The sequence below is a fragment of the Brassica rapa genome, chromosome A09, assembly GCF_000309985.2.
Source record: "Brassica rapa cultivar Chiifu-401-42 chromosome A09, CAAS_Brap_v3.01, whole genome shotgun sequence".
NCBI classification, from domain to species: domain Eukaryota; kingdom Viridiplantae; phylum Streptophyta; class Magnoliopsida; order Brassicales; family Brassicaceae; genus Brassica; species Brassica rapa.
In genome coordinates, this window is record NC_024803.2 from 9,384,089 (window position 1) to 9,410,156 (window position 26,068).

The 26,068-nt window shown below is 31.1% G+C and overlaps 3 protein-coding genes and 1 long non-coding RNA gene across 9 annotated transcripts; 2 read left to right on the forward strand and 2 right to left on the reverse strand.

The window, feature by feature from the left end:
• Positions 1-1,603: 1,603 nt before the first annotated feature.
• Positions 1,604-25,839, forward strand: LOC103838376 (pentatricopeptide repeat-containing protein At1g62680, mitochondrial). 5 transcript variants are annotated; one of them, XR_004451129.1, is made up of 4 exons: positions 1,604-4,482; positions 23,475-23,565; positions 23,597-23,621; positions 23,868-25,839. XR_004451129.1 is itself a non-coding variant. In XM_033279452.1 (2 exons), the coding sequence occupies exon 1, from the start codon at positions 2,884-2,886 to the stop codon at positions 4,453-4,455; it is 1,572 nt and encodes a 523-aa protein (XP_033135343.1). In that variant the 5' UTR covers positions 1,604-2,883; the 3' UTR covers positions 4,456-4,482; positions 23,475-25,839. The 5 variants fall into 5 exon arrangements, 1 of the variants encoding a protein (XP_033135343.1); XR_004451128.1 differs by lacking the exons at positions 23,475-23,565; positions 23,597-23,621; positions 23,868-25,839 and adding an exon at positions 4,868-5,333 and having other exon boundaries at positions 1,604-4,680; XR_004451126.1 differs by lacking the exons at positions 23,475-23,565; positions 23,597-23,621; positions 23,868-25,839 and adding an exon at positions 4,889-5,333 and having other exon boundaries at positions 1,604-4,680.
• LOC103838377 (MD-2-related lipid-recognition protein ROSY1-like) lies at positions 5,418-7,066 on the reverse strand. Its single transcript, XM_009114815.2, has 4 exons — positions 6,661-7,066; positions 6,406-6,492; positions 6,136-6,302; positions 5,418-5,710 (listed from the first exon to the last, which is right to left on the reverse strand). Exons 1-4 carry the CDS (start codon positions 6,755-6,757, stop codon positions 5,594-5,596), a joined length of 468 nt encoding a protein of 155 aa, XP_009113063.1. The 5' UTR covers positions 6,758-7,066; the 3' UTR covers positions 5,418-5,593.
• On the reverse strand, positions 16,315-17,569 carry LOC103838378. 2 transcript variants are annotated; one of them, XR_004451163.1, is made up of 2 exons: positions 16,865-17,569; positions 16,315-16,697 (listed from the first exon to the last, which is right to left on the reverse strand). It is a non-coding gene; the product is annotated as an uncharacterized LOC103838378 (long non-coding RNA). The 2 variants fall into 2 exon arrangements; XR_627112.3 differs by having other exon boundaries at positions 16,315-16,806.
• On the forward strand, positions 22,807-23,538 carry LOC103838525 (pentatricopeptide repeat-containing protein At1g62680, mitochondrial-like). The gene has a single exon (XM_033278279.1). It carries the CDS (start codon positions 22,807-22,809, stop codon positions 23,536-23,538), a length of 732 nt encoding a protein of 243 aa, XP_033134170.1.
• Positions 25,840-26,068: the final 229 nt, after the last annotated feature.

Below are 26,068 nucleotides of genomic sequence, written 5' to 3' on the forward strand. Positions count from 1 at the left end.
CCAATCTCCAGAAGCTATCATGAATCAAATATTACAATTGCAAAAAGCTTTTGAACTTAGTTTTTCAAAGCAAGAGTCGGGAGAATCTTCCAAAAACCTTCCTTCTCAAGCTATTTCAAAAAATAACGAGGTCCCTTCAAAAATGATTTCAAGAGATAATCAGACCTCAAAAATTGTTTCAAAACCTTCAAATAATTCACAAATTATTTTGAAGTAGATTTTCCAAACCACTCCATCGGAGTATTTTGAAAAACACACATACCAAAATATTATAAATATCGAAAAGGGATTTTTTGTGAACAATGATCCGTTTTTAACAATCGAAAAATATTTTGACAAAAACAATTTCTTTAAACCACATAATACAGATAAAACTGTGTTATTCTTTCAAACCATTTTAGAAATTACAAATTCAGTGTCCTTCAAACATTTTTATCTAAACAAAAACCACACTGATGCTGCTTGTTCCACATTCAAAATCCATAAAATCATTGCGCCATGTGATTGGGAATATGATCTTAACGACAATCTAAATTTTCCAGAAGATCTTAAAAATCTCTCTTGTTACAATGTCCCCTTTAACTATTGGGATTATTGCCAAGCATGGTACAATTCCTTTTTGATCCAATCTCCTAAACACAAACACACGTGGTTGATCTTCTTTGACACCACCTGTAACTTATCCAAATCTCCCTATTGGTTCATACCATGGTGGAACTACTTTGGTTCTGTCACAGAAATATTTAAACCCAATATCCAAAAATCATTCCAAATCTTCAAGACAAATTTCATTCCGTCTGAAGAAGAAAAGAAATTTCCCCCACTAGCCCTCTTCCACTCAAAATTTCATTTTCCTTGGTTTTTTTCATGGACCCTAGAATTTACTTCTGATCCAATTCCTGTTATCCAAAGAAAATTCAGAATCAAGTGGTGGGATAAATACAAAATTCCCTCAAACCTTTACCCATCAAATATTCTTACCTGGATAAAAGAACAAAACTCAAAAATCCAAACACTTAACCAAACACAAAACCAAACACCAGAGACAACCTTTTTCTTGGCTCAAAAACCCAAAATGTTAGCAATGTTGGCAGGTGCAAAATCTGAAGAAGAAATTAAGGCTATCTCCTTACAATTTCTACCGTCAATGTCAGATCAAATCTCTCGTACTTCAGGGAGTGATTCAGGGTCCCAAGTGCTAGATATCGATGAATAAATTTTCGGCAACAGTGGAGTTTAAATCTCTCTCCCCAAGAAATGCAAATCTCCTCAAAATCCAAAATGTATCTTTGTTGCAACTCTGTCAGATACGGTTACATTGTTACGAATATTTTCCACGATCTCTTGTCGCAATACACGATAAAAATCCAAAACATCAAATAAGTGCTTTTTCCTGTAGCCATGAAGACCAAGGTCCACTTCCAGCAGACAGCAAGCAATTATGGAGCTTAATGGAGCAAACTTTTGCTAGTGGACTTATCCATATATGCCACTTTTATTTTTATTTTATTTTTATTTTTATAATTTCACCCTTGTAAACTCCTATATAAAGGAGTCTTTGCTTCAGTTGTAAACCAAGTTCTCATTCTCTCATTCTCCTACTCTTTCATTCATATCCTCTCTTACATTCTCTCCAGTCCTTGTAATCGAGAACATTGCTACAATCTCTTTTTAAGTAAGTTTTTAATAAATAAAGTTTCAATCATATTTTCTTGTTTCATTTTCTCGTTTTAGTATTATGCTTTATGTTTAAGTGGCTGGTCTAACCGTCCATATTTCTGTTTTATTATTTTAAGTTATATTTCAACCTGTTTCATATATGTCTTAATTTACTTTTTATTATAAATGTTTAATTATGCTTTCTCCAAGATCGTTGTCTGATGGTATCATATTAATATGCTTTCTCCAAATTGAAGTAAAATTGAAATATATATATATATATATAGATTAATATAAACACTTATTAAATAAGACTTCTTACTCATGTGGTTTATAACTATTTATATCTTACTATAACAAAAAATTTAAACCATTGATAACATAAATTTGTTTGAGATTTTTAACAGTTTAGTAATTTATACTCGTTTTAAAAAATTCAAAATACAACATATACGAAAAAATCTAATTTTTGATTATATGGTTAATGCAATTTTGTAATTTATTTTAATAACAAAGATTTAAACGAAAAATGATTGAGTGTATACAAATTGTTAACAAATCTTTGTTATTAGAAATAATTAATTGCACATATATATTTTAATAACATTAAGTAATTTTGTAGCTTTTATTTAAGAAAAGAATGAAAAATAACTTTTAATACTAATAAATGATTTTATGATGAGTTTAATGAAAACTATAGTTTATATTTAGATGAATCAACATACTTTTCTAAGGACTTTCGAAAATCATTCTCACGATGACACGTATCATGTTTCTAATGCTTTTCTTTTAATACACGGGGATATATATATATCTACTAAAAAAAAGAGAATAAGATCAAAGCTGTGGAATTAATAAAATCAACCCACTAGTTTTTAGATATTTGCCACGTCAACTCTCATCTATGCAACTTACCGGACTCGCAGCTAAAGGTTTCATGACAGGTGAAAGATAAGTTACAATATTCGGTTGTGCCCTTTGTCTCTCCTTAGACCAGAGGTTTCAGACGAACACTGAACAGAATCTTGAACCGAACCGAGATTACAAACCACAAATAAAATTCCACTCAGTAATAAACTGAAAATTAACCGAACCGAGATTACTGTCGATTGGATTCGATAGTATTCGGTTCAACATTAAAATATATAAACCGGTTTCCGGTTCTCAAATTGCCGGTTAAAATCCCGAAACAGAGACGAAGGTAGAAAAAAAAATCGCAAAACGATGCAGAGATGGCTTGCGACGACGGCGAAGAGATTGCTCCACCGTTGTAATAATCTTCCACAAAAAGCCAAACCCAGAACTCATCTTCCTTCTTCAAGCTTCTACCATCGCTGGGCACGAGCTTCCTCTACCGCAATCAAGAGAAACCCAAACGACGCAATCGAATTATTCGACAAAATGGTTAACTCTCGCCCTTACCCATCAATCATCTCCTTCACTAAGCTCTTAACCTCCCTCGTAAAGCTAAAGCGATACGACGTCGTTATCTCTCTGAGCAAAAAGATGGAAACTTTAGGGATTCGAAACGATCTCTACACGTTCAATGTCCTGATCAACTGTTTCTGCAGCTGTTATCAAGTCTCTCTCGCTCTGTCCCTTCTTGGGAAGATGCTGAAGCTCGGGTTTGAGCCGGATAAGGTCACCCTTGGGTCTCTTGTTAACGGGTTCTGTCTGAAGAACAGAGTCTCTGAAGCTGTGTCCTTTGTTAAAAAGATGGTTGAGTTTGGGTATGGAGTTGACATTGTTGCTTACAACACGATTATTGATAGTATGTGTAAGAGTAAACGAGCTGATGAAGCTTTGAGTTTCTTTAATGGGCTTGAAAGGGAAGGTGTTAGTGTTAGGCCTAATGTTGTTACCTATACTTCTCTGGTGAAGGGTCTTTGTAATGTGGGGAGATGGAGTGACGCGGCTCGGTTGTTGAGTGATATGATCAAGAGGGAGATCAGTCCTAATGTGGTTACTTATAGTGCGTTGGTTGATGCGTTTGTGAAGAATGGGAAGGTTTTGGAGGCTAAAGAGTTGTACGAGGAGATGATAAGGATGTCTATAGAGCCTGATATTGTCACTTACAGTTCGTTGATCAACGGGCTTTGTATGCAGGATCGTGTGGATGAGGCTAGTGAGATGTTTGGTTTGATGGTGAGGAGAGGTTGTTTCCCTGATGTGGTGAGTTATAATACTCTCATTAATGGGTTTTGTAAGGCGAAGAGGGTTGAGGATGGGATGAGACTCTTCCGGGAGATGTCTCAGAGAGGTTTGGTGAGCAGTACAGTCACTTACAACACTCTTATACAAGGCTTTTTTGAAGCGGGGGATGTTGATATGGCTCAGGAGGTTTTTAGTCAGATGGATTCTCCTGATATATGGACTTATAACATAATGTTAGGTGGGCTTTGTGACAACGGGGAGGTGGAGAAAGCGTTGGTGATGTTTGAGGATTTGCAAAAGAGTGAGATGGAACTAGACATTGTCACATATACTACAATTATCCATGGGATGTGCAAGGCTGGTAAGGTTGAAGAAGCTTGGGGTTTGTTTTGTAGCCTCAGCGTCGAAGGAGTGAAGCCTGATGTTGTAGCGTACAGTACAATGTTGTCAGGTTTGTGTAGCAAAGGCCTGCATTGTGAAATAGACGCATTGTATTTGAAAATGCAAGGAGACGGGCTTGTGTTGAATGGTCGCAAGCTATGTCTTAGAGATGGTGACATAACTGTATCAGCCGAGGTTATCAAAGAGTTGTTGACACGTGCAACATCTGAGGGGTGTGAAAAAGCTGTTTCTCTCTTGTAATTGTTTACAGTGGTTAGGATTTGGTCTTGCCAATTGATCTACTTTCAGCGGTGATGAAGTCTCTGGCACTACTTGGTGTTTTCTCTCTAGTTCGAGTTGAGAGATTCTCGATTGCTTCATCCAGTGATTGAGGATGGCGAGTAAATATCCTGTAGAAGATTTTTGCTATCTATGGCGCTGATAAGCATTGCTTCATCAAATCTCTTTCTGATCTTGACGCTTGAGGTGAAATTTCTGTCTACTTGCCTCCTCTTATTTATATATATCTAATATTAGTCACATCTTCTGGTAACTAAAAATAATTTTCCAGTTTTGACAATATAAGTATTACTTGGCTTTTCTCTAAACCAACAGTACACACATAAATAATCTTTTCTTGTTTCTTACTCGTCTTTTTCTCACACAAGCTTAGTTGTAAAACCGGTTTACGCAGGGCAGGTACTCAGGAACAGAGGAATGTATGTAAAAGAGACGTATTTGGCTAACCGGCCTGAGAAAGAGTGAGCATCAAATGAACATTATGTCATATGAGCAGGAAAAAGCCTTAATAAGGTAAAAAAAGTACAGACATGCACGCTTCCCCTCAAATGAACATTATATCATATCAGCGGAAAAAAATCATAATAAAGTAAAAAGAGTATATATACGCAAGCTCCCCCCCTCCCGGAAATGAATATTATGTCATCTCATCTCATAGATCATTCTGATGACGCATTCCAATATCATGTTTTCTGTATACATAATATGAGGTGATTTTGTGAAGAGATCGACTGCATTATTTTTGATATATCTTTCTTTTGTTTGAGCAACACATATCGTATTATCTTCATATAAGATAGTTCACTCTATATTTTCGTCAATTCCACTGTTTGAACGGATGTGTTGAGTTATTTTCCATACGCATTCTCTACTTGCTTCAGCATTGGTATATAATATATAAAGCACCGATTAACACGGGTATGTGTAAAGTGTAAACCACCTTTTATTTCTTGGATAACAAACAGTACATCACTCCAAAAAAGAGAAAACGACATAGAAAATGCTGAGAATACATTTTCTCATAAAACAACTTGACTTGGAAAAAAATCACGCATTTGAAATTATGCAAGGGAAGATTGGACACATTATATCCTTGTGATCAAGGAAAATAATAATCATCGATGTCTACACACAGACTTCCGTCGGCCGGCACCCGCACTCCATTAACGATCTTACCAGGGCCTGCGTTTAGGACTATTTTTGTATCGATATGCCACTACAAAGGTAAAAAAGAAGAGAAAACAAACGAATCGTCAAAGAACCAACAAAATGGTGGGGTCTCAGGAAGATCAATAAGACAATAATAACTAAACAGAAACTAGTGTCAATGAAGGCAACAAATATTAGAGTTGAAGCATAGTTTTTAATCAAAATATATTTTCTTTAAGTTAGCATGATAAATCTAGAGGTAGAACGTGCTTTTAATTAGATAAGAAGCTTTTGGCAAGTTCAACATCAGATAAATTGCGCATTGTTCGAACTCAAACTCCCCTCTCATAACTCATTTTTACTGTGCGAACTCATTATGGTGTAATCTCACCGTTTTATTAAAAAATCATCAAAAAACAAACAACTTTTTACGAACTAAATCGTGGAGTGCAATTTTAAAATTACCAATATAAAATGTAAAAAAAAACTTACTTTTATGCCAACAGGATATAGTTTGCGAAAAGTAATCACAAAAGAGCCAGGTGCAACAGGACATGTGATCAAATCACAGAGATTGTATCGTTGTACATTTAAGATTGGTCCTAAATTGTAGCCTCGTTTAACTACCGCAATAATGACTCCTTTGGTGAGTACTGTACCTGTTCACACAAAATATTTCATCAAGAAAAACACTGGAAAGTAAACCAGAGTGACAACTTGGATATAAATAAAGCAAATTATGAAAAGGAATTAATCAAGTACCTGTAGAGCAGGTTAAGTTAAAGCTTTTTCTCCCCTGCTCCACGAATGTCTCCAATCCAGTAGCTCTGATTCCGCCAAACACTGGGCCTACAGTCAGTGATTAATGTCAGTGAAGAGAACAAGATTCATTATAAACAAAAAGTACACATAAAATCCATTACTATTGGAGGTTATAGAGTCAAAGATAGATAAACATTATAGAGTCAATGTTGTTTAAAGTTTTCAAGACATAGAACAGAGTTATGAGGAGCAAACTGCAGTTGGTAATGAAGGCGGTCTGGGCCAGCAAAATAGGTAAGAAGAAGAGTGATAGGACCAGAAGAAACATAGGATGAACGTGAGAGATTGCCATGGATTAGTACTCAAAGATCTTCAAAAGAGGAGAATAGTGTTCTCTTTGGTTTCACAAATATGTACTTATATACTACTTATTGTTACGTAGTCTCCGTCCACCCACATGCCACATGTCCTGCTTGATATGATTATAGTCAATGGATTATAGTATTTGTTATATTAATTAGTATCCATATACAATCTTACTATATATATTAGTCTTTTAGTCTTCCACGAGTTCTACATGAGATGATCACTGATTCACTATATATACAATAGTGAATTAGTATTTGTTTTAAGTATTTTGTCGTTTCCCAATGAGACTATGTCTGCCTAGATAGGGAAGAGGGTCAACCCCGTTTCACCTGACCCGTTTTACCGCCAGTTAAAATGGAAATTAATTAGAACAATAGACCAAAAATTTGCTATCATTGTCCTGATAGAATAATGATAACAATAGACCAAAAAATAGACCAATCTAATGTTGCTCTGTTTTATGAAACCCCAACAACGCCTTTTATTTAAATTATAAAAATAACAAGATTTTGAAAGCGCATGATATTATATTGTAAAAGTATAACTAGATCTTGATCCGCGCAACCGCGCGGATGTTTGATTTCAATTTTTTTTATTAACGTTGAAATCTTGTTTTATAAAAAGTTATGTATTTATAAAAATTAACTAGATCTAGTTTTAAAATAATCAAATAATTTAAAATTAATATTTACAAACCAAAGTACCTTAAAAACAAATTACCAGAATTTTTTTTTTCTGAAAATTTAAAAATTGTATGAATTATTCAATTTTTTTTCATAAACACGAAATATTCTAAAATTTTATTTGAAAATATAATTTCTGACTTTTAACCCGAATTAACCAAAGAAACATAATCGAATTGTAAATAATGAGATCCAAAATTATCTTAGATATTAACCGGTTCCTAACTTTGTTATCCAAACCAAACCGAAAATAGAAAAAAATCAAATTTTCTCAATAACGCTTACGTGTCTCTCTGATAAATGATCATAAATCTTTATAACTAAAGAACCGAAGAACAAAAGAATAGAAATAAAACCGAAACTGAAGGGTGGTAAATCGTTTCCACTATTAAAGGGAACTGATTTGGTTGGTTTTAACTAATGGTTAGTGATTTTCTTAAATACAGTTCGGTTGTTAATGGAAATGAATATTTTTTAGTATAATAGATTAGATGCTTCATGGTAAATGCTATGTTTAAAATGATATGTTTTAATTTAATGACTTTCTATGAGGGTCCATTTTGAAATATCACACATGAAAGAATTCATGACTTCTCTTTTAATATAGTAGATAAGAAAAGCATCAAACTTTGGTAGAGATATTAAAACGGATAAATCCATCTCATTTAAACCCGTCTCGGATCCACGCAAATTAAATTGTCATCCCGTTTAGACCAATTTTATTTTGGTATATTATGTTGTTTGTGCATTCTTATTAGAGGTATATTATGTTGTTTAAATATATAAAACTATTAATCCTTAAATATAATTTTCGTTTATTATATATGTTAACTTGAAAATATAAAAAAGGAAATTACAATTTAAAAATTAATTGACATAATTTATTAAATATTTTTTGATAATGACAATTAAATATTATACTTTAGTTCATTAAAGATACCTACGTAATTAACCATTTAAAAATTAATGTTAGCGCAATACGTAAAAACTACTGGTCAAATAATATTATAGAGATGTCTATTTAAAAACCTTGAAACATTGAATACAGTATGTTATTAGATGGTGTAAGTTTCAATAAGTAAAACCCACACAACACCATCTAATCTATTAGAATAGAAGTACAAATAAAAAATACTCTTAAAACTTACAAGTTATTTGCATAGCAATGCCACTGAAGTATTAAATAACTCTAACTTTAAGCAATCAATGAATTTTCCTATTTTGTTAAATCATTTCCTAAATCTATTTTACTCTTTTTTAAAAATTTGGTGACATTAATTTAGGAAAATCAGTTTACCATTTCTTCCATACAAAAATACTTTCCAAAATATAGCAATTAGATACCTATTATTACGGAAGTATTAATGAATATCTTTTTTTTAAAGAAGTTATTTGTTACTGTTACGTTTTATTATAATAACATAGTGATATACATAAATCCATTATATTTATTTCCACATTCGGATACCTTTGAGACATAACATAATTAAAACAAAGAAATATTTAGTTTACATAAGCAAATCCGCACATACGAAAAATACTGAATTTTATGTATATTTTTATATAAATAATAGTCCATTGCAAATCAAATATGATGAATGTTGAAAAATATAATATATATAACATCAAATTTAAATAATATATATAACGATTTTATTATTCATTTAAATTTTGATTCATACAGAAAATAGAAGTATACTTGTGCCGACACGTGATTAATATTCTAACAGTTTGAAAACCAAAATAAAATCACTCAACATAAAATATAAAAAAAAAATTGTTTTAAATTTTCATATTAAATAACTATTTCATACTGAATAGACTACTATTTGTACAGTATAAATATTTATTTAAAAATATAAAAACGAACGTGCGGGTCAAATTCTAGTATACTTTTTAAAAGAAAACAAAAACATATATATGGTTTACGATTGGTTACGTTTATAGAAATAATAGAGTTAGATATTTTTTTAGTATAGAGAAATAATATAGATCAATTAGGTTACGATAGGCTTTAATGATTTAATAGATTAGTTTGTTAGAAGAGAAGATTTCGTGGAATAAGTAAATAAGACTTTAATAATTTAATTAAAGCTATAGGTTATAAATAAATCAGTGATATGGTCGTGTAAATACTTGCAAAACAGAAGGAAATTGTGAATACTTGCAAAACAGAAAGAAACTTCAAAAGGAGGTTTTGTTTTAATAATTAAGATCAAAACTAATTAATATATTAAGAAAATAATTCAACAAAATTAAGCCCTAGTTTTATTCGCTTCTCGACCCGTCCTTTTTTTTTACCGTCACGAAGTCGTCTCCGCCTCTCTCTTTCGTCTGCGAGTCATGAGTTCTTCAACTGAAATACTTCAACCTTGTAACAAATTTGGAAGACAATAGTCTTTGACATGCATGATGATTAAACATTACGTCTTTGACTTTTTTCTGGTGGTGGATCGGTGGTGGTGGATGACTGCAAGGAGCGGTGGTAGAGGAGAGAGTGGTGGCAGAGTAAGAGATGGTGGTGCCATGGTTGTTTGTGGTGATGGAAGGTGCGGTGGCAGAGGAAGAGACGGTTGTGGCGGTGGATTCAGACATAGTTTCACTCCCTAAGGTACGTTAGTTTGTTATTGATTTTTTTTTTTTTGCAACAAACGGCTATTCTATTACTCAATCTTGAGGTGACATGGGTAACTAAACCGGAATAGAACAACCAATAAAGCATAAAAACCTATGAAAAGAACGGGCGTTCCTAGCTAATGAATCAACAATTTCATTTTGCACTCTTGGGAAGTACTCGATTTTGAAGTCCAGATAACACAACTTCAGAAGTTGAATGACCTCTAGCTTCAGAAGTTTGTTATTGATATGAGTAAAAAGTCTCAATAATAAATATTTATATTAAAATATAATATATATTTATGTCACTATCATTGAAATATAATTATATACCATATAAATAAATAAAAAAGTTATTTTGATTTATTTACCATAAATATATTATAAATAAACAAGAGTTATTATGTTGATTTATGTGATTACTCTAATCTCCTATATAGTAATTGAGAAACAATTCAGCATATGTAAGATTTTATTAATTCTTATTGTTATAAAATTTTATAAGAAATCGATACAACTAAAATTTATTTAAAAGCTATGAAAATCACTTAGCAAGAACAAGGATTGCATAACAAATTTGTTTTCACATAGAATATTTCGAAGTGTTAATTGACAATCTGAAATGATATTTTTTTTTTAAATTGATCCCATTGTTTTTTTAATGGGCCTAAAACAGTTTTTAATGATTAACTAAATAGGTCACGTACATAATAAAATGTGTTTTAGTTTAAAAATTATTGCATACCCAAAATTAATATGAACCATCATCATTTTCATTTAAAATTTTGTCACAATAAAAATATAGGGTTAAGCAAAAAATCAGAATCCAAAAAAAAAAACAAACCAAAACCGATCTAAAAATAGTGCTGAGCTTTAACCAAAATTGGTTAGATATTCGAATGGGTTCAAAATTTTGGTATCTAGAGAACCGTAGCCGAACCTGATCCAAACCAAAATATTTTGGATATCTGAATATATCCGAACAAAATTTATATACTTAAATATATTAATTATTTTTAAATTTAATATCTAAAATAATATATATATATATATGATGTTTTAATTTGTCCAAAATACTTAGAAAATGTACAAATAGTTATAAGTACATGTTTAAAATAGCTAAACGATACTAAAAATACATAAAATCTCTATTGATTCCTATCCAAATATTTAAGCTAAACCAATTTTTATGTTAAGCTTAAATTTTTTGGCATACATTATTCAAATTCATATGTTCTATATTATTTTATTTTGAGATTTTGAAAAATTTAGCATATATATGAACTTTAATTTTTGAAAAAAAATTAAATAGGTTATCCGAACTGAACCAAACCCGCAAAGATCCGAACTGAAACAGATTTTTGAGATTTTGTTTATAATATTTAAGTATAATATATTTTTAAAAAATTTACTCCGCGCAGGACACGGATTATCATCTAGTAATTGATGAAAACCAATGAACAAGGAAGAACGAGAGAATAACTTTAATTTTTTTTTTTAATCCAAAAATGGATTTTAATCAAACATAGAAAATAAATAAGATTTGTAAATATTTTAAAATTATTTGGTAACTGTACTTTTTGTATTTGGTCATGATTATTTGTAGATTACAAAGTATTTCCAGTGTCGAAATAATGCAAGAAATCCGAACTCTAATTTTACAAATCTTGGATCATTGAGCTATTTGTAGATTACATATTCATACAATTTTAGAATGATCGATTAACAGAAAAATATGTATTCAAAAAAAAAATTAGAAAAGGCTTTGCAATCTGTAGATTACTATTCTAATAAAAGTTGACTGCCTAACAATTCGTGGAATTCAAATTCTAATATACAATTTTCCGTAGAATATAAAATATGCTATATGTAGAACAAAATTTAAATTTCTTAATTATAAGTTCTAGAACCCCAAAAAAAATACTATTACATTGACATGGGTACTTCTTGCATTTTTTAGTTCTTTTCGTAATTGTTTGAGTTTGTAAAACTATTTATTTCATTAATTTTGTTAAATAGAAAGGGAAATAAATGTAAATATGACAAAAAGAGTATGATGCTATAACGAAAAACATACAGAATTTTTTGTCTATATTTCAAAATTTCCCTAAAATTTATTCTTTTCTGTAAAATTCAACTTCATAAGAAAACACTACTTAAATACCCGCACCTTGCGCGGAATGAACATTATATATTAAATTATTTTGTGTATTATATGTTTTTACTTATTATTAAATAATAAATATATATTGAATAATTAAAAAATCAGTAACTATTACACATATAATTAAATTGGTACAAACATATAAATAAATTTTATTAATCCAAGCAATAATGTTTTTCTATTTGATAGGATATATAATAAAATTTAAATGATATTAACATATATATTTTATATTAGTCTATTAAATGATGATTTCTACTCATATGGTTTTTTTTATCATGTGTATCTTTTATAACAAAAAATTTAAATTACTGATAATAAAATTTTCATTGTGGGATTAATAGTTTAAGTAATTCATAGTTTAAAAAAAAATTAAGTTGTTGATGTTTGCGCAAAGCTTTTATCAAGAAAAAATTGTCAAAGTAAATTTCGAAATTAAAATATTTATGCATTTTATATGGTATATAGGTTAATTTAAAATGATATATATTATATATATATATATATATCTTTTAATCTTAATAATTATTAAATGAAACTTTATACTTATATAATTTTGTAATCATTTGTATTTTTTATAAGAAATTTTTTAAACCATGGATCACAAAATTTGAATTTGTGACTTTTAACAGTTTTAGTAATTTATAGACGATTTTAAAAATTCAAAATATAACATATATAAAAAAAATTTAAATTATTATTATATGGTTAATGTGGTTGTATAATTTATTTTAGTAGTTTAAAATCAAACAAATATGATAGAAGATAAACTAATTTTTATCAAATATTTATTGTCATATATAATTTAGAGACAGTAGGCAATTCTGTAACTTTTATTTAAAGAAATAATAAAAATATCAATAATAAATTTATGGTTAGTTTTATAAAAACCTTATTCCCTTATATATTTAGATGAACCAACTTATTTCTATAAGGATTCCAAGAATCATTCTAGTAGTAACAGGTGATTACAAAAAAATGTTGTAATGATTCTCTATTAATATATAAGAGATATTATACATACATTCATTCTACTTGAATTTAAAAGTTATCCATGAAATTGAAAATATATAAATATATTAAAATAGTTTATATATGTTTTCTTATTTTTTTTAATTAATAATAGTTGAAACTAAAATTTCTGACTTTGGATCAACTGCCTCAATCAGTTTCAGTCCTCACTCCTCATAGTAGTTCTATACTTGCTGAAATACAAAAAAAAAAAATTATTTACTGAAATATATATTTTATACAACTTATTTTTAAAGTTTTTTTCTAATTTATAATTTAATATAAAAGCAAGTTTTAAATTTTGGATTATTGCTAATCTGCAACGTTAAATATATTTGATCTTCACCCACCTTACATTTAAAACATAACTAGATATTAACCCGCACATCCGTGCGGATATATTTATATTTTTAAATTAATATTTAAAATATAAATTATGTTATAAAGATATATATCTAACATCAATTTTATGTATATAATTTTTATTTTGAAAATTCATATTTGTTGAAATTTGTTTGATGATATTGTACAAATCATATATTAATGAAGTATTTTTGTTTATTTATTTAAAATGCAACATTAATATTAATAATTTAATTTTAAACATTAGTTTTAAATGAATTAATAAAAAAAATATTAGCTTCTTTGTTTAGAAATTTTTATTCTCGAAATGTTTTTATGTGAATAAATTAAATTATTTTTGTTATATTTTAAAATATTATTTTATTTAACATATTATATTTCAGTTTAATGTTTTTATTTTTACTAAAAATATCAACATAAAATGTTACAACCAATAAAATATTATTTATTTTGTTTTATATAAAAATTTAATTTGATAATTTAAAAAGAATTGGGCTATACTATTTAATTTCAAAATTAGTTATTGGAATATACAAAATATGGTCTATATTAAACAGTCAAATGATAATTAACTAATGACAATATATTTATGTTTTCTTAGAAATCTTATTGTTTAGATGTATATTTATTTTTGTTAGGAGAATATCATATATGAATAATTTTAGGATGTTTAGTTAAATTTTTAATGAATAGTCTAACATAGACTTGTGTATGGTAGATAAAAAATAGGACTCTATTTTAATAGAGTTGATAATGTATTATTCTAGCCCAAAGAAACATAATAATATATTTAAAATATTTAATATATATCAATATTTTACATGTTCCACCGCATGTTTGTTTACTTTGTAAAATCCCGCGAATCATGATTAAGAATTTCAACTCTATATATATGTATAGTTGTTAAGTAGTCTCTGTATCACAGGTCACATGTCCTGCCTAATATATTTAGTCAATATATTTTGGTATTGTTGTATTAGTTAGTGTCGGTTCAAAGAATTATCCGTATATATTTTAGTCTTCCATGAGTTATACCTGAGAATCTTCAGATAATATGATTATGAGTAATTTTGTCATTTTTCAAATGAGACTGAAACAAGATTAATCATTTTCTTTCCAGTACTTAATGTTGAGTGGTGTTTTGTATAGCCACATGCCACATGCCACATGCCACATACCATTTGCCTGCCTGTTATATTTATAGTCAACAGATTATATCATTTCTTGAGACCAAAGAAAGTCCAAATCAGATACAAATTAAAGAGAAAGGCATTAATCTAAGGGTCCGATTGGTAATTGCTGTAGCTTTAAATATTTTGCTGTAGAAAAAAATCTGTAGACTTTTGGCTGTGGCTTTAGATTTTATTGCTGTAGAATTTTATTGAAGCACTAAAAAATTGCTTTGAATATTTGGCTCTGCAGAGCACTTGTACAACTGTAGGTTATTTTAAGAGTTGTGGTTTCAAAAAAAAAATTAAAGCTTGATTGCTCTGAATTTGGTGCTGTAGAAATAAATAGGGCTGTGGACAGCACCTACATCAACTACCAATCATCCCTTAAATTGATAATTTTAGTCGAAAGATAACGCCCAACACTTTCTTTCAAATTTATAACTTTGCTAAAATGATATTTACAACGTAAATTATTCATCTATGAATAATATCATTTCAATGTTTCTTCATCTTTTAGTCTTTGAAGGATCCAAACAGGTTCTGGATAAAAATGTACACATTTCCACATCGAACTGTGGTTTTCATAGTCATAAACTGTGTTCCAGTTGTAGCAATAAATTCTATTAGAAATATTTTACTTTGAGCCAAAAGTTTTCAGTATTTTTAATAAAATTTCAGACGTGTTTTAGACCTATTAACTATTTGAAAGCAATTTTTAGGCTAAGTTTTATTTTATCTTTGGAAAAACAAATCAGAATTCAGCAGACAGAAGATTGCAAACTCATGTATCTCTTGCTTTAATTTGAGTTCAATACATGAGTCTCAGACGTGTTTTAGACCTATTACCTATTTGAAAGCAATTGCTTAGGCTCAACTTTTGTTGGAGAGACTATCTATGCTTAGATCTTAGAATTTTAAATCTGTTTTCGAATTCAATCAATTCATACAAACATTAAGATCAAGTTTGATAAGTTCACTAAATCCTTAAACTATTTTTTTAGAATAGTTATTTGGTTCATCTATGATTATCTCATGTAATCAATAACACTATAATAACTACCAATTATCCTAAAATCTAAATGTCAGGTTGTCAATCCATATATAGCATTAAGAATAATCTAGATGAAGAATTTAATCAATAACCCTAGCAGTTGCTTGATTTGAGCATTGTGATTTGAGTTCTAGAACTATTCTTTATAAACTATTACCATCTGTTTATTTGTAATTCTGATTCACACGAGAGTTTCCCTAGGTCTAGTGCTTTCTTCCATCACTTACAACTATATAATTTATTATCTTTTATTGCCAACATCTTAGCCAAGATTACGCATGTGCTTTACATGAGTTTAGTTTTTATTAGTTTTTCTATTCCGATTTGGATTCTAAGACCGCTTCTAGTTTTAATGGTAGAATAGATGTTTGTTGTCAGAAAAAACCCTATGGGTCACCATAATTGTTTTCGTGTCGGTTTAAGATGGTTGGAATAAACTACTTCACTTGGATTGGGAAGGCACATACAGATTTTAGAGTGTAGTTGTGATATGAAGAATTTAATCAATAACCCTAGCAGTTGCTTGATTTGAGCATTGTGATTTGAGTTCTAGAACTATCTTATTACATAAAGTTGACTAAAAAGAGAGACACGTTATCAAATAAAGAGAAGAGAGCCTGACACGTGGCAATCTAACTTAAACGATTGATCACGTTTTGCTAATGGACTTGCCCCGAATATTAGCTTATAGAATCTGAGAGCCCAAACTAGACAAAAGAGAGGACCATATCGCCATTTTCTTCTGCATTCCTCACAGCTTTAGGGTTCATCGGGTTCTATGAATATCCGCTTCTGTCTGGCGGATCTGAAATAGCGTGTGACCCAATGATTCGTCAGTAAGCTTTCCATCGGATTCTTCACCTCTGAAGCGTTACAAGTCTCATTGATTCAGCATCATTAACCCAAACTTAACTCTTCCTCACGATCTTAAATTCAATGAATCTTATCCATCTACCAGTCGGTGATTCTCACCTATAAAAAACTTGAGAAAATTTTTACTTTCAATATTTGAGAGCATCGAATTTCTTACCGGTGATTTGAAACGAAATGGACTTCCGGCTATCTATGGGCCCACAACAAGCCATCCTGGATTGGCACCTGAATCCCGTCAACCCGACCCGTTTCCTGGACGCCGTGGAGTGATTTAGTCAGCTTCTACGGCTGTTTTGTCGTCTGAGTCATCATATTCGGTACGTCCTTCGTCGTTATCTCAAATCAGCAGATTGGTTTGGAAAAGAGGTTAGATCATCAGAGAAGAAACTGAAACGATCTCCAACGACGGAGGGGAAATGCGGAGATATAGGATTTGATGGTGGTGGACCTGTCGAGGAAGCCGCAGCTGTTAGAACAGAGACGGTGGCCTTCCGGCGTCTGACATAAACGTTTCTCCGCCACAGATCTTGAAAGAAAGTTTGATTTTTTAAATAAAAAAGCAATTGATTTAAAGAGATAATGAATCTGCAGAATCTAAAAGAAAGAACATGACACGAACCGGAATCTGGTCACAGAGAGAAACACAACAAAAGAAAAACAGCATATCGATAATTAAAGTGAAGAAAATTTTATTTCGCTTTCTCAGCAACTAAACAGGGATTACAAGAAAATAATGAGATGGAAAGTTTATTAAAAAGCGAGAAGGAAACATCTCATAGAGAAGAGATAAGAGATATCAGAGCGGAAGAGGAGTTGTGTAAACTGATAATTCTTGAGAAAAGAAGAAGGAGAGGCTTTAGAATCGGACCTTAAAAATGTCTACAATCGTTCAATAGTTTAACTGGGCTTTAAAAATTTCTTTCGTGAAGATATTTAAGAAATCAGAGTAAAAGAAAATAGTAAAAGGAGGTGAGGTCCACTAAGCAAGCATCGCCATTTGATTCCGACGAGCACCATGTAACCCAAACATTTAAAATTTCAAGAATTGATTATTTTTTTACGGGCAATCAAAAGCTCAAACTTGGACAAACCTTTTACATAAAAAATGAAGTCTCACACCCACAACATTAAAACACAGATCGTTAAATCAAAGATAACGATTAATAATTTAGAGAAGACACATGTAGTTAACGTGTTTACCAATGGGTGAAAGAGACGAAGCCTCCTAAAGCAAAACTTTAGGACATTTTATTTAATTGCAAATAGTGCACATGGTTAAACAGTGTAGACCCCAGTTGTTATGAAAAAAAAAACATAATTCCATTAGGACTGTAAGTGACCAAACATCAATAAATCCCAACACGACATGAAGCCCACTACAACTTCACACATAAACACAAGAGAGCTCCAGCCTTCTGTACCTGCAAAGATGAACGTAATAGACAAATAAAACCAGACTGCTTTTAGTAACAAATTTACTATATTACAGTCTGTCAATGAAGGCCAAATCTACCTTACAGCTAGAGCTTAAGGATAAGATTAGGAATCAAACTAGATACTTCTAAGTCGTGGGTATATATATATATATATAAATATATATATACATTGTAATAGCTCATTGTAAATTATCAAGAAAGTATTATTCAGAACTAAAAGTATTGTCTTTTTTCTAAACATTCATATGGTACCAGAGTCATTATAAGCCTTAGAGCATCTTTATCCCTAGAAAAAGAAGGGTCTCTTAAGCAAAAAAGTACAGGAGGGGCCCATAAAATAACAAAAACCGTATGATTATCAACAATGGTTGATCGACTCAATCCCTACCAATTTTCTGGTAATGTTCATGTCCTCAATTGCATTTTCACAAAAGGACACCTACAAATTACTATGATGCCTTTAGTGAAATCTAAAATAAATTTTCCTTTTGCTAAAGGACTTTCGGAAAAAAATTATACTTTAACAAAAAAAAACTTTACAATACATCACATTTACTATACAATTGATGAAGCGTTCCAACCATCTCACAACTCATCTATAAATACTGAAATGCAACTTGTATTGAGCCGGCAAACAAAACAGTATAGATCAACATGGTCCAACAACATCCCTTCTAAAAGCTTCAAAGCCTCCTCAAGTAAATTCAGGTTGACATTATTGCACGGTTACGCTTTTTCTCCAAACATGTTTTTGTAACCTAATGCAAACAAACTCGATTCTAATGGATGCTACAACCGACACTCAAGTCAATAAGAACTTCGACCTACACCCGATGATAGTCTCTACTAGCATCATTGCACATGTACAACAACCTTATGACACGATGTCTCACGGGTGGTAACTTAAAAGATCGTTATATTTGCGTAGTACAAGAGTAATTTCATAATATCGATGACATAAACACTTCTCAGCATATATAGCAACTGAAGGTATGCATCACAAAACTATTTATCTATATAATAATATTATGCATGGTAAATTCCAAGGTTGGTCGGTCAATGTTGGATAAACTAGGCGTGAATGTAACGTGGAAAATTATAGGAGAATACAAGCAACAATCACATGTCACCACTACAACTTTGAAAACCGGATACTTCCTTCTACTACAAGAAAATGATAAGTTTTGCTTTCAAAACTAAGAAAAATATGTTAGATAATTGTCTTGGGGTACTATTTCGAAAATCATAACTAATACAAAATTATTTCAACTACTTTAAGACTTTAACAATGACCTACACCGAGTTAGAATTTAAGAATTAAAGAAAAATATTTAACAACTTTGGATGAAAGTAAAAAACTCGCATTTAGTTTTACATAAAAATAAACAATGACATATGCTCACATTCTCCATGGCGCATATACGGAACTATAACATTCCCAAAAGAATCATGCAACATCTGGGTCCAAACCAAAGAACAGCACACCCAATACAATTAGGCCTTGATTGGCCGAGCAGATGATAAGTCAGTAGCAATATGCTATAGAGGCAGTATGCTAGAAAAACTGTAAGCTTTTGCTAAACTGTTTAATAGAATAATTGGTAGAGCAGTATGTATATGCTATTTAAAATTATCAAAATTAGTATATAATATATTTATTTCTAATGAATATATTTCTAATATATATATATATATATATATAATTAAAAAGATAAATTAATTTATTTTATTTAATAATTTCAAAATTATGTTTATCTAGGAAAATATTATTTAAAAAAATTCAACTAAAATATCTATTTTAAAATAATATTTCACATTTAAAATATAATTAGTTATAATATTTAACATTTAAAATATAATTTAATTATATATATATTTAAATTTGAAATACTATTTTAAAAGAATATTACTGTAAATTTATTTTAGAAATCAAAATTTTATTTTCTGGATATAAAAATAATTTTATGATATTATTAAATAAAATAAATGAATTAGTTATATATATTTTTTAATTTTATAAATTATAAATGTAAATGCTCTTCTAAAAGCTTCATATGAGAGCATTGACAAGAAAGTATTTGGAGAGCATTAACATTTAGTAAATGTTTTTCTAAATATTTTTCTAACAATTGTTGATTGAATAATGTAAAGCATAATGCTAATGCTAATGATCTACCAACCAAGGTCTTACAAACAAACTTTAATTTTTTTATTAACAAAATATCAAATCCCGCGCGAAGCGCGGGCTTTCCCTAGTTCTTTATAAACTATTACCATCTGTTTATTTGTAATCCTGATTCACATGAGAGTTTCCCTAGGTCTAGTGTTTTCTTCCATCACTTACAACTATATAATTTTTTGTCTTTTATTGCCAACATCTTAGCCAAGATTACACATGTGCTTCACATGAGTTTAGTTTTTATTGGTTTTTCTATACCGATTTGGATTTTAAGACCGCTTCTAGTTTTAATGGTAGAATAGATGTTTGTTGTCAGAAAAAACCATATGGGTCACCATAATTGTTTTCGTGTCGGTTTAAGATGGTTGGAAAAAACTAATTCACTTGGATTGGGAAGGCACATATAGATTTTAGAGTATAGTTGTGATATCTGCTATCTTCACTACTGAACTTGAGAGAGTTGAAACTACCGAATTGATAGAACCCTAGGATGCTTCTTTGGAATAGATGGGATAATTCTTTGCAGAAATGAATCAAAAGACTCAAGCTTCTCAAAGGCAGTGGATCACAAGAGGGATGGTTGGATCTCTTGATACTCCTAGACTCTCCGTTGGATATGACACACCAAACAAACAGCCCTTAAATCTCTGGATATTACACACCAGAACAAGATAACTCAAAAGAGATATCAAGAAGAGAGAGAAAACAGGTTTTAAATTGAAAATATGATAATGGACAAGAGGATTTCGACCAGGACATAAAGCAAGAGCCTTGTACATGCACATGGACTGGAGAATGACAAAAATAAAAGACAAAGGCTCCTTGAGTTTAAAATTCAAAATAAACATAATATAAGTTTTTGACCATAGATCAACAACTAGGTGGTCGGGAAAGTAACTTGTGGTCTCATTAAAAACATATCTTTGGAAAACTCAGTGAGACAAAACTAAAGAGCACACACAAAGTTACTTGCCTAATTGTTGATCAGTTTGAAGGTCGACCAAGACTTGCTTGAACGGTGGTTAGGGTAACTGTGGTCAAGATATCATGGATGAGACTTTGAACATGGCTTTCCACTTGTTCCCAAACTGACCTAACGGAAAAGCTTCCTTGAATTCCTTTGTTCTTGCACAAGTCATTGGCCCTTCTGAAATGGTTAAGGCACATACATCTTCAAGCTCTCCCTCTTGTTCAAGACTATTCACATGTTCTTCACCTGACCATCTGGACTTGACGATACATGTATTGTTTTCTAATTTCAATTGACCATCTAGACTTGTCCACGTTTGTCGATTTGTCTTCAGTTAACCATCTAGGCTTGGCCACGTCTGTATTGTCATCTGGTTCGATCAAGATCACATCACGAATCATACGGCGGCCCTAACACAATGGAAGAGTTGCTACGCTTAAAACATTTATAAAATATGAGATTTTGTTAATATAAACAAATTTTGATTCCAAAATATAAAAAATATTTTGAATTTATATACGGGAAATTCATGGATTTTAACGGCAATTTGAAGATGAACTACATCCTAAAAATAATACAAAACTAATTATAAATCTATTTAGAAGACTAAATACAAAAATATAGATTTTTAATAAATCTAAATATGTAAAAATACCAGATGAGAACATGTGTGGTTAGTATGACCATGTCCCGAGATTAATAGGTTCATTCCAAATTTGATGACTCTGGAGTGAACCCTAGTTGAAGGGGTGTAATATAAATATTTATTATTGGCATTTCCTACTCATATGATTTTATTAATATTTGTGTATTTCCTGTAACAAAAATTTAAACTGTCAATCATAAATTAATGTGAGATTTTTCAATACAAATTTTAAAATGAAAATATTAATATCTCAATATTTTCTTACTACAAATTTTGAAATTAAGATATTTTTATATTTTATATAGTATATAATTTAACTTAAATGATATTAATATATATATATATAATATAAATATTATTAATAAGACTTCATATTAATATGATTTATGATCATTTGTATCTTCCTTGAACAAAAAAAAGTTAAACCATTGATCACAAAATTTTCAATGTAGGACTTTTACCATTTTTAGTAATTTATAGTCATTTTAAAGCATTTAAAATATAAAATATAATAAAAAATCTAATTTTTTTTGTTATATGCTTAATGTGATTGTTTAATTTGTTTTAATAATATAAAATTTGACAAAAGAGAGAGAGTACAAAATTGTTATCAAATATGTATTATTCATAATCATTAATTTTCATATATATGTTAATCATATTAGGTAATTCCGTAGCTTTTATTTATGGAAGAAATAATATTCTCTTGTACACTAATAATCAATTTGATAGTTAGTTTAATAAAAAATATAATATATATTTATATGAACTAACTTATTTTTTTTTTTTAAGATTCTCAGAATCATCCTAGTGATTGACACGTGGCTACGAAGACATGTTGTAATATTTCAGGATTAATATATGGATTATGCTTAATATTGTTACCTATACTTCTTTGGTGAAGGGTCTTTGTAATTTAGGTAGATGGAGTGATGCGGCCGGGTTGTTGAGTCATTTTATCAAGAGGGAGATTAGTCCTAATGTGATTACTTCTACTGCGTTAGTCGATGCGTTTGTGAAGAATGGGAAGGTTTTGGAAGCTAAGGAGCTATACGAGGAGATGATAAGGATGTCTATAGAGCCTGATATTGTCACTTACAGTTCGTTGATCAACGGGCTTTGTATGCAAGATCGCGTAGATGAGGCTAGTGAGATGTTTGGTTTGATGGTGAGGAGAGGTTGTTTCCCTGATGTGGTGAGTTATAATACTCTTATTAATGGGTTTTGTAAGGCGAAGAGGGTTGAGGATGGGATGAGACTCTTCCGGGAGATGTCTCAGAGAGGTTTGGTGAGCAGTACAGTCACTTACAACACTCTTATACAAGGCTTTTTCGAAGCGGGGGATGTTGATATGGCTCAGGAGGTTTTTAGGCAGATGGATTCTCCTGATATATGGACTTATAACATTTTGTTAGGTGGGCTTTGTGACAACGGGGAGGTGGAGAAAGCGTTGGTGATGTTTGAGGATTTGCAAAAGAGTGAGATGGAACTAGACATTGTCACATATACTACCATTATCCATGGGATGTGCAAGAGTGCAAATTCATCTACTTTCAGCGGTGATGGAATCACTGGCACGCTTCCATCAACTCCCAATTAGAGAATATGTATATGAAGGGTTTTGCTATCTATGGCGCTGATAAGCTTTGTTAAAGCAGTCTCCTTCTGATCTTCGCACTTGAGGTGAAATTTCTGTCTTACTTTATAACATCTGTGCTTATTTATTAGTCACACCTTTTGGGAACTAATAATGGTAACTAGTAACTACAAAGATTTTCTAGTTTTGAAGTATAAGTATTACTTGGCTTTTCTCTAAACCAATGGAAAGGTTACTGTAGATGAACAGAACACACATAAACAGTCTTTTGTTGTTTCTTACTGGTCTCTTTCTCACACAGTTTGAGTTGTAAAACCGGTTAGGCTACGCAGTGCAGGTACTCAGGAACAGAGCTTCTGATTCACGGCCAATGAGACTCCGCTTGCGAGCTGAACTCTTTTTGGCATTATTCGCAGTGAGAGAAGAGAGCATACACAGTGAAGAGCGAAGCAACCCTTTTGAAGAAGGAATCTTAGGAGTTATGCGGGATGTATGTAAAACAGACGTATTTGGGTAACCGACACGAAGAAGAATGAGCATCACTACGTTCCTCAAGATGTCTCTCTATGTGCATTAATTAGAAGGCCATGAAGTCCTAAAAATCCTGAGGACAAGTCACAGTGTATTCTCGATTAAAAAAAACCCTTATCGTTTGTTCTTTGCTAATAATAATTGACGTTCACTTGTATTATTTCGTTTGAATGGTGCATGCCGCATTATCTAAAATATATATTACAATTAATAATTTTAAAATTTAAGTCTGGGCATTTTACTCGGACCCTAGGACCCGACCCAGAACCAATCTGAAAATACAGGTTCGGATCCGGAACCGGAACCAAAAAATTTACTCTATTGGGTCTACTGATGGAAGACCCGCGAGTAACAGATTCGGATCCAGAACCGACTCGGGATCCGATCAGGTATTTTTGGAACCGAAAATATTAGAGTTAATGAGTCTTGAAACTCGATGCACCTACTCTTTAGTCCTTTACACTTTCCCAGTTTCCCTTGTATATCGTTTCCATTTCCCCCAAAATAACAATTGAGAAAAGAAAATTAGGATTTACTATCCATAAATACGAAAATCAAACTGGAATAAGAGAATCCAAAATTTCTTTTCCATCAGAAACGTCCAGAAATCGATCCCGGGTTTGACTTGATGTGTAATTACGTATAATTACATGTTTATTGTTCTAGTTTTCACTGTAGGTTTTCAGATTGTTTCTCAACTGTAGGTTTTCAGATTGTTTTTATTGTCATGGATATTGTATTATGTTCGAGTAAAATTAAAGGTTTTATGTTTGGGTATTACAGGTTCATGGGTATAATTAAGAGTGACTTTTCATTAGAAGTTTAATTAAAATGAGAGCGATTTGTATAGTCGTATAGAGTTATTCATTAGATAGATGATGATGTTAAATTATTTAAAAACATTAAGTTGAGTGCGGAATTTTGAAATCCGCTAGATAAATGGTGCTTGAACAAATATATGCGTTTTTTTACCAAATGCATAGTTTTGAAAAACGCAAATACTCTTTTCTTGGTTTTCTTAAAACGCATTCGAAAACAACGCATATAAAATACGCTATTCTTTGCCTTCTCTCTAGCCCTTCTTCTCTGCCTTCTCTCTAACTTCCCCAAACAGATCTTGCCGTTTCTCCGACTCCTGCTCCCTCAGAGCCGGAGTCGGGTTTATTTTTTTGTTGATCATCAGTGGTTCTGATGCATGCATTAACTAGTCTACCCTGTTCTTGATTTCATTATATCCAGATCTGCTTTTGTCCTAATTCTAGTGATCGATTGAAACACTTGCATGTTGATTTCAAGCCTCTTTAGTTCACCTCTGGTCTTCGATCTTCTTCCTTCTCGAGCTCTCGAGAGTGGCTGAATCTGGTGGTGTTCTGTTTCGCTCCTTGTCATCAACCATAAGGTCAGATCGAGATCTTCCATTTCGTCTCGCTTCCTTTAGGCGTTTCAAGTCGTTCTCCGACATCGCCGTCTCCGGTTGAAAGCTCAAGAACAATAAAGTGGTTCTGGCTAGCTGGTGATTTGAAGCTTTGGTCTCTAATTGCATGTGCTATTCACTATAGGAGGATTCACAAATCGAAAGATTGGCCAAGTTTGCTATAATCGATTTGTCTTAGTTCAAAGATGTCTCGTTGGTGTCTCTTGCTTGTTTGTTTCTTGAGATTCTGGAATTAAATCGATTTGTATTTAGGTTTGTACTAGTTATGGATGTTGTTTCTTATTATGTTTGTCTCTTGTTTCATGTATCTCCCACTTGTGGGCTTTCGTTTCTGGGGACTTTCTCGTTGTTCGCCGGCCTTTGCATTTCCGGGATGGGATTCGCCGGACTATGTTGTAATTCTCAATCTAATATAATCATATTTTCAGTGTGAAAAAAAAAAAATACGCTATTCTTTATGTAGTTGATTGGTAACATAAACATGGGCCCACCATAAAGTTACTAAAAAACGTCCCGCTTTAGAGAATACGCAGTCACCGTTCATTACCATAGAATACTTACTTCAAT